This window comes from Bombina bombina, chromosome 1 (assembly GCF_027579735.1).
Source record: "Bombina bombina isolate aBomBom1 chromosome 1, aBomBom1.pri, whole genome shotgun sequence".
Classification (NCBI taxonomy): Eukaryota; Metazoa; Chordata; class Amphibia; order Anura; family Bombinatoridae; genus Bombina; species Bombina bombina.
The window spans coordinates 1,531,292,594-1,531,311,147 of NC_069499.1; the positions used below are offsets into that span (position 1 = coordinate 1,531,292,594).

Here is an 18,554-nt window from a genome sequence, read left to right on the forward strand (position 1 = left end):
ATAAATTCTGTGTTTTTAGATTTTTCATTGCATAAATGTTTTGTAGATCCATTTATATAGCCCATCTGGGAGTGTTTTTGTAAAAATGTATAGTTCCTTTTTAAAGATACGATGAGTCCATGGATTTCATCCTTGTGGAATTACGCCTCCTGGTCAGCAGGAGGAGGCAAAGAGCACCACAGCAGAGCTGTATATATAGCTCCTCCCCTCCATTCCACTCCAGTCATTCTCTTTGCCTGTGTTAGTTAGGAGATGGCAAAGTGATATTGACTATGGACAGTATGTAGGTTCTCATTAGCTTGAAGGAGAACAGACATACTGCTTAATATCCAGACACTCTAGCATTTAGAAGTTAGCCTAGAAGCGCTGGGACATTATGTGGGTATGTACCTGTATTATTGGGCTTGGCTCAATTATCTTTGTTTATAGAGATGGCTGACGCTGGGGGTAGTGCTGGAGTGATCAGTGTTTTTACTAGACTCCGGTACATGGCGGTTCTGTGCTTATTTTTCCCGGGGTTTGTGTGACATGTTTCCGTCCACGAGGGGAGGGGCTTGGTGCCGCTTGCTTAGCCGCGAAGTTTCTCGACTGAGTTCCGGTGGCAGCATCTCCTCACGGCTCCTAAGCTCACTTGTTGTAGCATCTTACAAGAGATCTTAGGGGAGCCGTTCTTAAGGGGCTAAGATTGGTCACGTGGAGGCAGGTAGGAGCTGCGGCAGGGTGACTGTTTTCTTTTTGCTGGTATCCAGTTTGATATTTATAAGGCTCACGTGCAGGGAGTGGGATATAAATATATACAGCTTATCTCTGCACATTATATATCGGGCTTTAATTAAAAGGTTTTTTTCTTAAAGACACAGTACACAGAATTTTTTTTATTATAAACTCAGTTGACTGAATTTTACAATAGATTATCAGTATTTTGACCAAGCTTGCATTTGTTATCGTGGATGATATTGAACAAAGTACATGTCCTATGTTTTTAGATGCCATTGTGGAACCCCCTGTTACGCTTTGTCCCTCATGCAATGAAAGGGCTTTACAGTGTAAAGAACACATTTTCTTTAATAAAGATGAATCTAAGGAATGTTCTCAGACTGATGAAATTCAGGGTATGCCGAAACTTTCTCCCCAAGCGTCACAGCCTTTTACGCCCGCGCAAGCGATGCCATGTTCTTAAACGGCGTCTGCCTCATTCACTCTGCAGGATATGGCTGCAGTTATGTCATCCACTCTTTCAGAAGTCTTATCTAAGTTACCAGCTTTGCAAGGTAAACGCAGTAGGAAAGAGGCCCAGGTGGTACCTGCGACTTCTGATGCCTTGATGGCGATCTCCGCTGTACCCTCTAAGGGCTCTGAATTAGGGGGAATGGAGGCTTTGTCTGAGGGGGAACTGTCTGATTCAGGAAGTGCTTTACCCCAGACAGATTCGGAAGTGATGTCTTTCAGGTTTAAGCTTGAACACCTCCGCCTGTTACTACGGGAGGTTTTGATGACTCTGGACGACTGTGACACTATTGTGGTCCCTCCAGAGAAATTGAGTAAGATGGACAGATACTTAGAGTTCCCTTCTTCTTCTGACGTTTTTTCCAGGTTCCTAAAAGAATTTTGGAAATTATTACTAGGGAATGGGAAAGACCGGGTATCCCTTTCTCCCCTTCCCCTATGTTTAAGAAGATGTACCCTATAGCTGACGCCGTGCAGGATTATGGCATACGATCCCTAAGGTGGAGGGAGCTATCTCTACTCTGACTAATCGTACGACTATTCCTATCGAAGACAGTTATGCTTTCAAAGACCCCATGGATAAGAAGTTAGAGGGTCTTCTTAAAGGGACACTCAGGTTAAATTAAAGTTTCATGATTCAGATACAGCATGTAGCTTTAAACAGCTTTTCAATTTACTTCCATTAAAAAAATGTGCAGTCTTTTATATTTATTATTTTTGAGTCACCAGATCCTACTGAGCATGTGCAAGGATTCACAGACTATATGTATATGCATTTGTGATTGGCTGATTTCTATCACATGGTTCAAGGGGAGTGGAAATATACATAACTTTGAAATTTGTTATAAAAAAAAATCTACTACTCATTTGAATTTCAGACTAAGTGCTATTGCATTGTCTTGTTATCTTGCATTTGTTGATTATGCAAATCTAATGTGTTGACTGGTCCTTTAAAAAACTTTGTTCATCAGGGTTTCCTTTTGCAACCGACGGCCTGCATTGTGACGGTCACAACTGCGGCTGTCTTTTGGTTTGACGCTCTAGAAGTGTCCCTTAAGACTGAGACTTCTTTAGAGTAAATACAGGATAGAATTAAGGCTCTTAAGCTGGCTAATTCTTTTATTACGGATGCTTCCTTTCAGATCAAATTGGCGGCTAAGAATTCAGGATTCACAAAGAGCCTTATGGCTAAAATCTTGGTCTGCGGATGTGTCCTCTAAATCTAAACTCTTGGTTATTACTTTCAAGGGAAAGACCCTGTTCGAGCCTTCTCCTCCCTCAATATAAGAAATCTAAGCAAAGGGGACGACAGAGTAATTTTCGTTCCTTTCAAAAATTTCAAGGGAATCCCCTCTTCCTCTACCACTAAATAGGAAGGGAATTTTTCTCAAGTCCACCTGGAGACCTAACCAGGCTTGGAACAAGGGTAAACAACCCAAGAAGCCTGCTGCTGCTACGAAAACAGCATGAAGGGGGGGGCGGCCCCCGATACGGGACCGGATCTAGTTGGGTGCAGACTTTATCTCTATCCAGGCTTGGATCAGAGAAATTCAGGATCCCTGGACACTAGAAATAGTGTCTCAAGGGTATCAGTTGGAGTTCAAAAATGCCTTCTCCAGAGGAAGGTTTCTTCTTTCACGATTATCTGCCGACCAGATAAAGAGGTGTTCTTACGCTGTGTAGAAAATCTCTCCCTCATGGGAGTAATATGTCCCGTTCCAATTCAGGAACAGGGGCAGGGGTTTTACTCAAATCTCTTTGTAGTTCCCAAAAAAAGAGGGAACTTTTCGACCCATTTTAGATCTCAAAAGTTTAAGCTTAGAGTTCCATCCTTCAAGATGGAAACTATTCGGACTATTCGTCCATTGATCCAGGAGGTTCAATATATGACTACCATGGATCTAATGGATGCATATCTTCATATCCCTATACACAGGGATCATCACAAGTTCCTGAGGTTTGCCTACCTAGACAAACATTTTCAGTTCGTGGCCTTTCCTTTCGGTCTGGCCACGGCAAAGGTTCTGGGATCTCTGCTGGCGGTTCTAAGACCGCTGGGCATTGCTGTGGCGCCTTATCTGGACGATATTCTGATCCAGGCGTCTTATCAACTAGCAAAGTCCCATACCGACATTGTTCTGTCTTTTCTAAGGACTAACGGGTGGAAAGTGAATCTCGAGCAAAGTTAACTAGTTCCACAGATGAGTGCCCTTCCTGTACCTATTTCCTCTCCTTCCACAAGTGATTACTTGTATCAAGCAGGAGAGTGTGTCTGTGATCTCACCACCTTACCTCCTGAGGAAGGACCTTCTATTTCAAGCTGACTGCTTGGAGATTGAACGCCTAATTCTGTCTAAACGTGGGTTTTCGGAAGCAGTCATTGATACTATGCTTCAGGCTTGTAAACCTGTTACTCCCAGGATTTAACATAAGGTATGGCATAAATACCTTTTGGTGCGAAGCTAAAGGTTTTCTTCTGGAGTCAGGTGAGGATTCCCCAAATTGTATCTTTCTCCAACATAGGTGTGTCCGGTCCACGGCGTCATCCTTACTTGTGGGATATTCTCCTCCCCAACAGGAAATGGCAAAGAGCCCAGCAAAGCTGGTCACATGATCCCTCCTAGGCTCCGCCTTCCCCAGTCATTCTCTTTGCCGTTGTACAGGCAACATCTCCACGGAGATGGCTTAGAGTTTTTTAGTGTTTAACTGTAGTTTTTATTATTCAATCAAGAGTTTATTTTAAAATAGTGCTGGTATGTACTATTTACTCTGAAACAGAAAAGAGATGAAGATTTCTGTTTGTAAGAGGAAAATGATTTTAGCAACCGTTACTAAAATCGATGGCTGTTTCCACACAGGACTGTTGAGAGGAATTAACTTCAGTTGGGGGAACAGTGAGCAGACTTTTGCTGCTTGAGGTATGACACATTCTAACAAGACGATGTAATGCTGGAAGCTGTCATTTTCCCTATGGGATCCGGTAAGCCATTTTTATTACAGACAGAAAAAAAGGGCTTCACAAGGGCTTTTTAAGACTGTAGACATTTTCTGGGCTAAATCGATTTATATATAAACATATTTTATACTCCATAGCCTTGAGGAATTATTTTAATCTTGGGAATTTTGTAAAATAACCGGCAGGCACTGTATTGGACACCTTATTCTCTAGGGGCTTTCCCTAATCATAGGCAGAGTCTCATTTTCGCGCCTGTATTGCGCACTTGTTTTTGAGAAGCATGACATGCAGATGCATGTGTGAGGAGCTCTGATACATAGAAAAGACTTTCTGAAGGCGTCATTTGGTATCGTATTCCCCTTTGGGCTTGGTTGGGTCTCAGCAAAGCAGATACCAGGGACTGTAAAGGGGTTAAATATAAAAACGGCTCCGGTTCCGTTATTTTAAGGGTTAAAGCTTCCAAATTTGGTGTGCAATACTTTTAAGGCTTTAAGACACTGGTGAAATTTTGGTGAATTTTGAACAATTCCTTCATACTTTTTCGCAATTGCAGTAATAAAGTGTGTTCAGTTTAAAATTTAAAGTGACAGTAACGGTTTTATTTTAAAACGTTTTTTGTACTTTGTTATCAAGTTTATGCCTGTTTTAACATGTCTGAACTACCAGATAGACTGTGTTCTGAATGTGGGGAAGCCAAGGTTCCTTCTCATTTAAATAGATGTGATTTATGTGACACAAAATTTAGAGAAAATGATGCCCAAGATGATTCCTCAAGTGAGGGGAGTAAGCATGGTACTGCATCATCCCCTCCTTCGTCTACACCAGTCTTGCCCACACAGGAGGCCCCTAGTACATCTAGCGCGCCAATACTCCTTACTATGCAACAATTAACGGCTGTAATGGATAATTCTATCAAAAACATTTTAGCCAAAATGCCCACTTATCAGCGAAAGCGCGACTGCTCTGTTTTAGAAAATACTGAAGAGCATGAGGACGCTGATGATATTGTTTCTGAAGGGCCCCTACACCAGTCTGAGGGGGCCAGGGAGGTTTTGTCTGAGGGAGAAATTTCAGATTCAGGGAAAATTTCTCAACAAGCTGAACCTGATGTGATTACATTTAAATTTAAGTTGGAACATCTCCGCGCTCTGCTTAAGGAGGAATTTGGTCATTCCAGAGAAACTATGTAAAATGGACAAGTTCCTAGAGGTCCCGGGGCCCCCCGAAGCTTTTCCTATACCCAAGCGGGTGGTGGACATTGTAAATAAAGAATGGGAAAGGCCCGGTATACCTTTCGTCCCTCCCCCCATATTTAAAAAATTGTTTCCTATGGTCGACCCCAGAAAGGACTTATGGCAGACAGTCCCCAAGGTCGAGGGGGCGGTTTCTACTCTAAACAAACGCACCACTATACCCATAGAAGGAAGTTGTGCTTTCAAAGATCCTATGGATAAAAAATTAGAAGGTTTGCTTAAAAAGATGTTTGTTCAGCAAAGTTACCTTCTACAGCCAATTTCATGCATTGTCCCTGTCACTACAGCCGCGTGTTTCTGGTTCGATGAGCTAGAAAAGGCGATCATTAATAATTCTTCTTCTTATGAGGAGATTATGGACAGAATTCGTGCTCTCAAATTGGCTAATTCTTTCACCCTAGACGCCACTTTGCAATTGGCTAGGTTAGCGGCGAAAAATTCTGGGTTTGCTATTGTGGCGCGCAGAGCGCTTTGGTTAAAATCTTGGTCAGCGGATGCGTCTTCCAAGAACAAATTGCTTAACATTCCTTTCAAGGGGAAAACGCTGTTTGGCCCTGACTTGAAAGAGATTATCTCTGATATCACTGGGGGCAAGGGCCACGCCCTTCCTCAGGATAGGTCTTTCAAGGCCAAAAATAAACCTAATTTCTCCAACATAGGTGTGTCCGGTCCACGGCGTCATCCTTACTTGTGGGATATTCTCTTCCCCAACAGGAAATGGCAAAGAGCCCAGCAAAGCTGGTCACATGATCCCTCCTAGGCTCCGCCTACCCCAGTCATTCTCTTTGCCGTTGTACAGGCAACATCTCCACGGAGATGGCTTAGAGTTTTTTAGTGTTTAACTGTAGTTTTTATTATTCAATCAAGAGTTTATTTTAAAATAGTGCTGGTATGTACTATTTACTCTGAAACAGAAAAGAGATGAAGATTTCTGTTTGTATGAGGAAAATGATTTTAGCAACCGTTACTAAAATCCATGGCTGTTCCACACAGGACTGTTGAGAGGAATTAACTTCAGTTGGGGGAACAGTGAGCAGTCTTTTGCTGCTTGAGGTATGACACATTCTAACAAGACGATGTAATGCTGGAAGCTGTCATTTTCCCTATGGGATCCGGTAAGCCATTTTATTCACACAGTAAATAAGGGCTTCACAAGGGCTTATTAAGACTGTAGACATTTTCTGGGCTAAATCGATCATATTTACACATATTTAGCCTTGAGGAATCATTTAATCTGGGTATTTTTTGTAAAATAATATCGGCAGGCACTGTTTTAGACACTTTATTCTATTGGGGCTTTCCCTAATCATAGTCAGAGCCTCATTTTCGCGCCGGTATGGCGCACTTGTTTTTGAGAACAGCATGACATGCAGCTGCATGTGTGTGGAGCTCTGATACATAGAAAAGTCTTTCTGAAGGCATTATTTGGTATCGTATTCCCCTTTGGGCTTGGTTGGGTCTCAGCAAAGCAGATTCCAGGGACTGTAAAGGGGTTAAATATAAAAACGGCTCCGGTTCCGTTATTTTAAGGGTTAAAGCTTCCAAATTTGGTGTGCAATACTTTTAAGGCTTTAAGACACTGTGGTGAAATTTTGGTGAATTTTGAACAATTCCTTCATACTTTTTCGCAATTGCAGTAATAAAGTGTGTTCAGTTTAAAATTTAAAGTGCCAGTAACGGTTTTATTTTAAAACGTTTTTTGTGCTTTGTTATCAAGTTTATGCCTGTTTAACATGTCTGAACTACCAGATAGATTGTGTTCTGACTGTGGGGAAGCCAAGGTTCCTTCTCATTTAAATAGATGTGATTTATGTCATAAAAAATTTAGTAAAAATGATGCCCAAGATGATTCCTCAAGTGAGGGGAGTAAGCATGGTACTGCATCATCCCCTCCTTCGTCTACACCAGTTTTGCCCATACAGGAGGCCCCTAGTACATCTAGCGCGCCAATACTCCTTACTATGCAACAATTAACGGCTGTAATGGATAATTCTATCAAAACATTTTAGCCAATATGCCCACTTATCAGCGAAAGCGCGACTGCTCTGTTTTAGAAAATACTGAAGAGCATGAGGACGCTGATGATATTGTTTCTGAAGGGCCCCTACACCAGTCTGAGGGGGCCAGGGAGGTTTTGTCTGAGGGAGAAATTTCAGATTCAGGAAAAATTTCTCAACAAGCTGAACCTGATGTGATTACTTTTAAATTTAAGTTGGAACATCTCCGCGCTCTGCTTAAGGAGGTGTTATCCAATTTGGATGATTGTGATTATCTGGTCATTCCAGAAACACTATGTAAAATGGTCAAGTTCCTAGAGGCCCCGGGGCCCCCCGAAGCTTTTCCTATACTCAAGCGGGTGGCGTACATTGTTAATAAAGAATGGGACAGGCCCGGTGTACCTTTCGTACCTCCCCCCATATTTAAAAAATTGTTTCCTATAGTCGACCCCAGAAAGGACTTATGGCAGACAGTCCCCAAGGTCGAGGGGGCGGTTTCTACTCTAAACAAGCGCACCACTATACCCATAGAAGATAGTTGTGCTTTCCAAGATCCTATGGATAAAAAATTAGAAGGTTTGCTAAAAAAGATGTTTGTTCAGCAAGGTTACCTTCTACAACCAATTGCATGCATTGTCCCTGTCACTACAGCCGCGTGTTTCTGGTGCGATGAGCTAGAAAAGGCGATTATTAGTAATTCTTCTTCTTATGAGGAGATTATGGACAGAATTCGTGCTCTTAAATTGGCTAATTCTTTCACCCTAGACGCCACCTTGCAATTGGCTAGGTTAGCGGCGAAAAATTCTGGGTTTGCTATTGTGGCGCGCAGAGCGCTTTGGTTAAAATCTTGGTCAGCGGATGCGTCTTCCAAGAACAAATTGTTTGACATTCCTTTCAAGGGGAAAACACTGTGTGGCCCTGACTTGAAAGAGTTTATCTCTGATATCACTGAGGGCAAGGGCCACGCCCTTCCTCAGAATAGGTCTTTCAAGGCCAAAAATAAACCTAATTTTCGTCCCTTTCGCAGAAACGGACCAGCCCCAAGTGCTACGTCCTCTAAGCAGGAAGGTAATACTTCTCAAGCCAATCCAGCCTGGAGACCAAGGCAAGGCTGGAACAAAGGAAAGCAGGCCAAGAAACCTGCCACTGCTCCCAAGACAGCATGAGATGCGGGCCCCCGATCCGGGACCGGATTTGGTGGGGGGCAGACTCTCTCTCTTCACTCAGGCTTGGGCAAGAGATGTTCTGGATCCTTGGGCGCTAGAAATAGTCTTACAAGGTTATCTTCTGGAAGTGATTCATCCTGTTCCATTAAAAGAACGAGGGATGGGGTTCTACTCCAATCTGTTCGTAGTTCCCAAAAAAGAGGGAACGTTCAGACCAATCTTAGATCTCAAGATCCTAAACAAGTTTCTCAAGGTTCCATCGTCCAAAATGGAAACCATTCGAACAATCCTTCCATCCAGGAAGGTCAATTCTTGACCACGGTGGATTTAAAGGATGCGTATCTACATATTCCTGTCCACAAGGAACATCATCGGTTCCTAAGGTTCGCATGCCTGGACAAGCATTACCAGTTCGTGGCGCTTCCTTTCGGATTAGCCACTGTTCCAAGGATTTTCACAAAGGTACTAGGGTCCCTTCTGGCGGTGCTAAGACCAAGGGGCATTGCTGTAGTACCTTACTTGGACGACATTCTGATTCAAGCGTCGTCCCTTCCTCAAGCAAAGGCTCACACGGACATAGTCCTGGCCTTTCTCGGATCTCACGGATGGTAAGTGAACGTGGAAAAGAGTTCTCTATCTCCGTCGACAAGAGTTCCCTTCTTGGGAACAATAATAGACTCCTTAGAAATGAGGATTTTTCTGACAGAGACCAGAAAAACAAAACTTCTAAACTCTTGTCGGATACTTCCTTCCGTTCCTCTTCCTTCCATAGCGCAGTGCATGGAAGTGATAGGTTTGATGGTAGCGGCAATGGACATAGTTCCTTTTGCGCGCATTCATCTAAGACCATTTCAATTGTGTATGCTCAGTCAGTGGAATGGGGACTATACAGACTTGTCTCCGAAGATACAAGTAAATCAGAGGACCAGAGACTCACTCCGTTGGTGGCTGTCCCTGGACAACCTGTCGCAAGGGGTGACCTCCCGCAGACCAGAGTGGGTCATTGTCACGACCGATGCCAGTCTGGTGGGCTGGGGCGCGGTCTGGGGATCCCTGAAAGCTCAGGGTCTTTGGTCTCGGGAAGAATCTCTTCTACCGATAAATATTCTGGAACTGAGAGCGATATTCAATGCTCTCAAGGCTTGGCCTCAGCTAGCGAGGGCCAAGTTCATACGGTTTCAATCAGACAACATGACGACTGTTGCGTACATCAACCATCAGGGGGGAACAAGGAGTTCCCTGGCGATGGAAGAAGTGACCAAAATCATTCAATGGCGGAGACTCGCTCCTGCCACCTGTCTGCAATCCACATCCCAGGAGTGGAAACTTGGGAAGCGGATTTTCTGATTCGTCAGACATTGCATCCGGGGGTGTGGGAACTCCATCCGGAAATCTTTGCCCAAATCACTCAACTGTGGGGCATTCCAGACATGGATCTGATGGCCTCTCGTCAGAACTTCAAGGTTCCTTGCTACGGGTCCAGATCCAGGGATCCCAAGGCGACTCTAGTAGATGCACTAGTAGCACCTTGGACCTTCAACCTAGCTTATGTATTCCCGCCGTTTCCTCTCATCCCCAGGCTGGTAGCCAGGATCAATCAGGAGAGGGCGTAGGTGATCTTGATAGCTCCTGCGTAACCACGCAGGACTTGGTAGGCAGATCTGGTGAATATGTCATCGGCTCCACCATGGAAGCTACCTTTGAGACGAGACCTCTTGTTCAAGGTCCGTTCGAACATCCGAATCTGGTCCTACTCCAGCTGACTGCTTGGAGATTGAACGCTTGATCTTATCAAAGCGAGGGTTCTCAGATTCTGTTATTGATACTCTTGTTCAGGCCAGAAAGCCTGTAACTAGAAAAATTTACCACAAAATATGGAAAAAATATATCTGTTGGTGTGAATCTAAAGGATTCCCTTGGGACAAGGTAAAGATTCCTAGGATTCTATCCTTTCTTCAAGAAGGATTGGAGAAAGGATTATCTGCAAGTTCCTTGAAGGGACAGATTTCTGCCTTGTCTGTGTTACTTCACAAAGAGCTGGCAGCTGTGCCAGATGTTCAAGCCTTTGTTCAGGCTCTGGTTAGAATCAAGCCTGTTTACAAACCTTTGACTCCTCCTTGGAGTCTCAACTTAGTTCTTTCAGTTCTTCAGGGGGTTCCGTTTGAACCCTTACATTCCGTTGATATTAAGTTATTATCTTGGAAAGTTTTGTTTTTGGCTGCTATTTCTTCCGCTAGAAGAGTTTCAGAATTATCTGCTCTGCAGTGTTCTCCTCCTTATCTGGTGTTCCATGCAGATAAGGTGGTTTTACGTACTAAACCTGGTTTTCTTCCAAGAGTTGTTTCTAACAAAAACATTAACCAGGAGATAGTCGTGCCTTCTTTGTGTCCGAAACCAGTTTCGAAGAAGGAACGTTTGTTGCACAATTTGGATGTTGTTCGCGCTCTAAAATTCTATTTAGATGCTACAAAGGATTTTAGACAAACATCTTCCTTGTTTGTTGTTTATTCTGGTAACAGGAGAGGTCAAAAAGCAACTTCTACCTCTCTCTCTTTTTGGATTAAAAGCATCATCAGATTGGCTTACGAGACTGCCGGACGGCAGCCTCCTGAAAGAATCACAGCTCATTCCACTAGGGCTGTGGCTTCCACATGGGCCTTCAAGAGCGAGGCTTCTGTTGATCAGATATGTAGGGCAGCGACTTGGTCTTCACTGCACACTTTTACCAAATTTTACAAGTTTGATACTTTTGCTTCTTCTGAGGCTATTTTTTGGGAGAAAGGTTTTGCAAGCCGTGGTGCCTTCCATTTAGGTGACCTGATTTGCTCCCTCCCTTCATCCGTGTCCTAAAGCTTTGGTATTGGTTCCCACAAGTAAGGATGACGCCGTGGACCGGACACACCTATGTTGGAGAAAACAGAATTTATGTTTACCTGATAAATTACTTTCTCCAACGGTGTGTCCGGTCCACGGCCCGCCCTGGTTTTTTAATCAGGTCTGATAATTTATTTTCTTTAACTACAGTCACCACGGTATCATATGGTTTCTCCTATGCAAATATTCCTCCTTAACGTCGGTCGAATGACTGGGGTAGGCGGAGCCTAGGAGGGATCATGTGACCAGCTTTGCTGGGCTCTTTGCCATTTCCTGTTGGGGAAGAGAATATCCCACAAGTAAGGATGACGCCGTGGACCGGACACACCGTTGGAGAAAGTAATTTATCAGGTAAACATAAATTCTGTTTTTCGTCCCTTTCGCAGAAACGGACCAGCCCCAAGTGCTACGTCCTCTAAGCAGGAGGGTAATACTTCTCAAGCCAAACCAGCCTGGAGACCAATGCAAGGCTGGAACAAAGGAAAGCAGGCCAAGAAACCTGCCACTGCTACCAAGACAGCATGAGATGTTGGCCCCCGATCCGGGACCGGATCTGGTGGGGGGCAGACTCTCTCTTTTCGCTCAGGCTTGGGTAAGAGATGTTCTGGATCCTTGGGCGCTAGAAATAGTCTCCCAAGGTTATCTTCTGGAATTCAAGGGGCTTCCCCCAAGGGGGAGGTTCCACAGGTCTCAATTGTCTTCAGACCAATCTTAGATCTCAAGATCCTAAACAAGTTTCTCAAGGTTCCATCGTTCAAAATGGAAACCATTCGAACAATTCTTCCTTCCATCCAGGAAGGTCAATTCATGACCACGGTGGATTTAAAGGATGCGTATCTACATATTCCTATCCACAAGGAACATCATCGGTTCCTAAGGTTCGCATTCCTGGACAAGCATTACCAGTTTGTGGCACTTCCGTTCGGATTAGCCACTGCTCCAAGGATTTTCACAAAGGTACTAGGGTCCCTTCTAGCGGTACTAAGACCAAGGGGCATTGCAGTAGTACCTTACTTGGACGACATTCTGATTCAAGCGTCGTCCCTTCCTCAAGCAAAGGCTCACACGGACATTGTCCTGGCCTTTCTCAGATCTCACGGATGGAAAGTGAACGTAGAAAAGAGTTCTCTATCTCCGTCAACAAGGGTTCCCTTCCTGGGAACAATAATAGACTCCTTAGAAATGAGGATTTTTCTGACAGAGGCCAGAAAAACAAAACTTCTGAACTCTTGTCAAATGCTTCATTCTGTTCCTCTTCCTTCCATAGCGCAGTGCATGGAAGTAATAGGTTTGATGGTAGCGGCAATGGACATAGTTCCTTTTGCGCGCATTCATCTAAGACCATTACAACTGTGCATGCTCAGTCAGTGGAATGGGGACTATACAGACTTGTCTCCGACGATACAAGTAAATCAGAGGACCAGAGATTCACTCCGTTGGTGGCTGTCCCTGGACAACCTGTCACAGGGGATGAGCTTCCGCAGACCAGAGTGGGTCATTGTCACGACCGACGCCAGTCTGGTGGGCTGGGGCGCGGTCTGGGGACCCCTGAAAGCTCAGGGTCTTTGGTCTCGGGAAGAATCTCTTCTACCGATAAATATTCTGGAACTGAGAGCGATATTCAATGCTCTCAAGGCTTGGCCTCAGCTAGCAAAGGCCAAGTTCATACGGTTTCAATCAGACAACATGACGACTGTTGCGTACATCAACCATCAGGGGGGAACAAGGAGTTCCCTGGCGATGGAAGAAGTGACCAAAATCATTCAATGGGCGGAGACTCACTCCTGCCACCTGTCTGCAATCCACATCCCAGGAGTGGGAAATTGGGAAGCGGATTTTCTGAGTCGTCAGACATTTCATCCGGGGGAGTGGGAACTCCATCCGGAAATCTTTGCCCAAATTACTCAACTGTGGGGCATTCCAGACATGGATCTGATGGCCTCTCGTCAGAACTTCAAGGTTCCTTGCTACGGGTCCAGATCCAGGGATCCCAAGGCGACTCTAGTAGATGCACTAGTAGCACCTTGGACCTTCAAACTAGCTTATGTATTCCCGCCTTTTCCTCTCATCCCCAGGCTGGTAGCCAGGATCAATCAGGAGAGGTCATTGGTGATCTTGATAGCTCCTGCGTGGCCACGCAGGACTTGGTATGCAGACCTGGTGAATATGTCATCGGCTCCACCATGGAAGCTACCTTTGAGACGAGACCTTCTTGTTCAAGGTCCGTTCGAACATCCGAATCTGGTCTCACTCCAACTGACTGCTTGGAGATTGAACGCTTGATCTTATCAAAGCGAGGATTCTCAGATTCTGTCATTGATACTCTTGTTCAGGCCAGAAAGCCTGTAACTAGAAAAATTTACCACAAAATATGGAAAAAATATATCTGTTGGTGTGAATCTAAAGGATTCCCTTGGGACAAGGTAAAAATTCCTAAGATTCTATCCTTTCTTCAAGAAGGTTTAGAGAGAGGATTATCTGCTAGTTCCTTGAAGGGACAGATTTCTGCCTTGTCTGTGTTACTTCACAAAAAGCTGGCAGCTGTGCCAGATGTTCAAGCCTTTGTTCAGGCTCTGGTTAGAATCAAGCCTGTTTACAAACCTTTGACTCCTCCTTGGAGTCTCAATTTAGTTCTTTCAGTTCTTCAGGGGGTTCCGTTTGAACCCTTACATTCCGTTGATATTAAGTTATTATCTTGGAAAGTTTTGTTTTTGGTTGCAATTTCTTCTGCTAGAAGAGTTTCAGAATTATCTGCTCTGCAGTGTTCTCCTCCTTATCTGGTGTTCCATGCAGATAAGGTGGTTTTACGTACTAAACCTGGTTTTCTTCCGAAAGTTGTTTCTAACAAAAACATTAACCAGGAGATAGTCGTGCCTTCTTTGTGTCCGAATCCAGTTTCAAAGAAGGAACGTTTGTTGCACAATTTGGATGTTGTTCGTGCTCTAAAATTCTATTTAGATGCTACAAAGGATTTTAGACAAACATCTTCCTTGTTTGTTGTTTATTCTGGTAAAAGGAGAGGTCAAAAAGCAACTTCTACCTCTCTCTCTTTTTGGATTAAAAGCATCATCAGATTGGCTTACGAGACTGCCGGACGGCAGCCTCCTGACAGAATCACAGCTCATTCCACTAGGGCTGTGGCTTCCACATGGGCCTTCAAGAACGAGGCTTCTGTTGATCAGATATGTAAGGCAGCGACTTGGTCTTCACTGCACACTTTTACTAAATTTTACAAGTTTGATACTTTTGCTTCTTCTGAGGCTATTTTTGGGAGAAAGGTTTTGCAAGCCGTGGTGCCTTCCATCTAGGTGACCTGATTTGCTCCCTCCCTTCATCCGTGTCCTAAAGCTTTGGTATTGGTTCCCACAAGTAAGGATGACGCCGTGGACCGGACACACCTATGTTGGAGAAAACAGAATTTATGTTTACCTGATAAATTACTTTCTCCAACGGTGTGTCCGGTCCACGGCCCGCCCTGGTTTTTTAATCAGGTCTGATAATTTATTTTCTTTAACTACAGTCACCACGGTATCATATGGTTTCTCCTATGCAAATATTCCTCCTTTACGTCGGTCGAATGACTGGGGAAGGCGGAGCCTAGGAGGGATCATGTGACCAGCTTTGCTGGGCTCTGCCATTTCCTGTTGGGGAGGAGAATATCCCACAAGTAAGGATGACGCCGTGGACCGGACACACCGTTGGAGAAAGTAATTTATCAGGTAAACATAAATTCTGTTTTTTTATTCAGAATGGCCTGGAGAAAGGTTTGTCAGTACTATGAAGGATCAGATTCTGCACTGTCTATTCTTTTGCCCAAACGTCTGGCAGATTCTCCAGATGTTCAAGATTTTGTTCAGGCCCTGGTCAGAATCAGGCCTGTGTTTAAACTTGTTGCTGCTCCTTGGAGCTTTAACCTAGTTCTTAAAGTTCTGCAGCATGCTCCGTTTGAGTCGATTCATGTTGTTGATATAAAATTGTTATTTTGGTTGTTATTGTGCATCCTTTTACCTATTGGATTCTTAATAAAAAGATGTTGGGGAAAAAAAATGATCTTGAAAAGTTTTGTTTCTCCTTGCTATTTCTTCCGCTCGCAGATTTTGAGCTTTCTGCTCTGCAGTGTGATTCCTCGCACTTTATTTTTCATGCAGATAAGACGGTCCTTCGTACTAAATTGGGGTGTCGGATTCAAACTTTAATCAGGAAATTGTTTTCTTCTTGTCCTAATCCTTCCTCTCATAAGGAATGTCTACTGCATAACTTGGATGTTGTGCTGGCTCTAAAATTTTACTTTCAAGCTACTAAAGATTTTTGGCAATCTTCTGCCTTGTTTGTTTTCTCTTGAAAGCGTAAGAGGCCACGTTTATTACTCTCTCTGGTTGAGAAGTTTGATTCGGACAGCAACCTCCATAGAAAATTACTGTTCATTCCGCTAGGGCTGTCTCCTCTTTTTGGGCTTTCAAAAATGAAGCTTCTGTGGAACAGATTTGCATGGCGGCAACATGGTCCTCTCTGCATACTTTTTTCAAATTCTACAAAATTGATACTTTTGCCTCAGCCAAAGCCTTTTTTGGAAGAAAGGTTCTTCAAGCGGTGGTGCCTTCTCTTTAGGTCCACCTGCCTTTTTTTCCTTCCCTGTTCATTCTGTGTCCTCTAGCTTGGTTATTGGTTCCCACTAGTAATTGGAATGATGTTGTGGACTTTCCATGTCATAGGAAAGGAAAAAACATTTTTTTATGCTTACCTGATAAATTTTTATTTCCGGACATGGGGAGTCCATGACCCGCCCTTTTTTTAATTATAATTTGGCAGTTTTTTTGCGTAAACCTCAAGCACCCTTTTCACCTTTGTGTTCTTTTTCTATTTCCTTCGGCTGAATGACTGGGGATTATGGGTAAGGGAAGTGACACTTAACAGCATTGCAGGGGTGCTCTTTGCCTCCTCCTGCTGGCCAGGAGTTGAATATCTCACTAGTTATTAGAATGATGTCGTGGACTCTCCATCTCCGGAAAGAAATTAATCAGGTAAGCATAAAAAATGTTTTTTTACTTTGCTGTTTATTAAAGTGTGTTACTACTTTAGCTGTTCAGTCATTGTGACTCCGTTTTTGCTTTCATAGAGAAAATCTTTTAATGTGCCTGTTAAAGATTGATGTTAACAACCACTAGTTTTAGGTAGCTAATTTCTTTCTCCTAACTAAACTAATTTTAGAACAAAATTTTTGTTAAAAACTCTCTCAATTTGTTTTCAACAGTCTGCTGGACCTGCTGGAAAGAACGAAGAAAAAGGTCAGGTTTTAACTGACAAAATCGAAGCCCTCTTGCTCCAGGTGACTTATTTTTATTTCTATGTTAGTGACTTACTAGGTTTATTCATGTATATTATATACTTGCATTCAGGCACTGCAATTAAAAAAATATGCATGCAAACTATTGTATAAGTATTTAATACTGTATTGTTTTGCAGTCTCTAGCTTCTTGAGGACATTTTTCTGATCTCATTGTATTTGTTTTTATGCATAATTACACAGGCTTTAAGGGACAAAACCCATTTTGAATTCCATATAAAATATTTGTTGTTAAAATATCTAAATTTCCATTTTACTGTAATTTCTAAAACTTGACATAAAGGGACAGTAAACGTTAACATTTTGTTTCTCATATCTTGTTATACCAGCTGCAGTGTATAAAATGTATGAGAAATTGCTCATGTATGTTTCTTTTTCCAAATTAAATGGGTTTGCTCTTAGAAACCACTGCCCATCAATATAGGCTAAGCTTGCAGACAGAGCAGATCTAATATCTAATCACTCAAATGCTTGCCTTTCTTATCTCTGTACAATACTTAGAACAATTGAAAATAAAAATTTTAGAGCTTCCACCTCCTACTGTGAGTGTAATATATTCTGCTGGCTGTTTACATATTTCTCAATAGCCTATACAGTCTCTCTTGCTTGCATGCTCTTTATCTAGTCTCTAAACCTCTTAAAGGGATTAGCTACCTCCATTTTATTTAACTGCCCACATGGAAACAGTTCATGCTATATATTTCTACTAGTTTTTGATTGTCTAGCAATAGTTCTTTTGTTATGGGGAAAAGGTAAATTTGAAGAAAAAAAAATACAAAATGCGGCTTTCGTTGCAAGATTCTTCATAAATAAACGGACATTAGCATGCAGCTTACAATTTTGTTTTAATGTCACTTTTAAATAGATTGAAGAGCTTGGGTCAGAAGGAAAGGTGGAGGAGGCTCAAGGAATGATGAAGCTTGTGGAACAGCTGAAAGAAGAGCGAGAACAAATGAAATCTACAACATCAGTATGTATTATGACATATTAGATCTAGAAGTATAAAAATGAGGTTACTAGTTCTGTGTTAAAAACCCCACACATTTGTGTTTGCAACCCATGTAGTATGACAGCTTATTGGCTGTTTCATACGGGTTAGAGGGTTTAAACAAATAATATTAATTTGGGGTTGTACTACAGTATGCACATCTTTGCAGTCATACATGCAGAATTCAGATGTGTTGGGTGAGAGACCCTGTGACGGGTAGACGTCCAAGAACACACATGTACAAAGGTATGACATTTTATAATGTTCCAAGTTTTAGTGCAGGAATGACTACCCTATGCCAAATAAAAATATCAAATCGTAAAGGGTCAGTATAGTTAATAAATTACATGCTCTAATCTGTGAATCAGCAGTGTTGTATCATCGGTGCTCCTGAGCGTAATTTTTACTGTTTAATTCCTTTGCACTAGTTAAACAGCCTGGAATCATTAGTCTTAAATTTACATGGTCTAACCTAATGGTTTAGAACGTGTTTTTTTTTTTTTTTTTTTTTTTTTTTTTTGCATTATATTAGCCCTTTAAAACGTAGTGCGATATCACTATAGCTGCTAGAATGTTACAGCTTATTTTTCACCATCCAGTGGTGAAGCTGGGAATTACATTGCAGCTTTGCAGAATGCCTGCAATTTAACTGTTAGAAGGTAATGTAGCTATGAATATTCTTGTGTTGGACAGATCTTGGTGGAAAGGCAGGTTAAATGTTTATACTCTTGTGAATTATTGTCCCTTTT

At 42.7% G+C, this 18,554-nt stretch overlaps 1 protein-coding gene across 1 annotated transcript in view; it reads left to right on the forward strand.

The window, feature by feature from the left end:
* LUC7L3 (LUC7 like 3 pre-mRNA splicing factor) overlaps nt 1-18,554 on the forward strand; it is a 122,515-nt gene that overhangs the window by 38,956 nt on the left and 65,005 nt on the right. The window contains exons 5-6 of the mRNA XM_053721670.1: nt 16,725-16,799; nt 17,683-17,787. Of these exons, the coding sequence (XP_053577645.1) occupies nt 16,725-16,799; nt 17,683-17,787 (180 nt within the window). The remainder of the gene's footprint in view (nt 1-16,724; nt 16,800-17,682; nt 17,788-18,554) is intronic.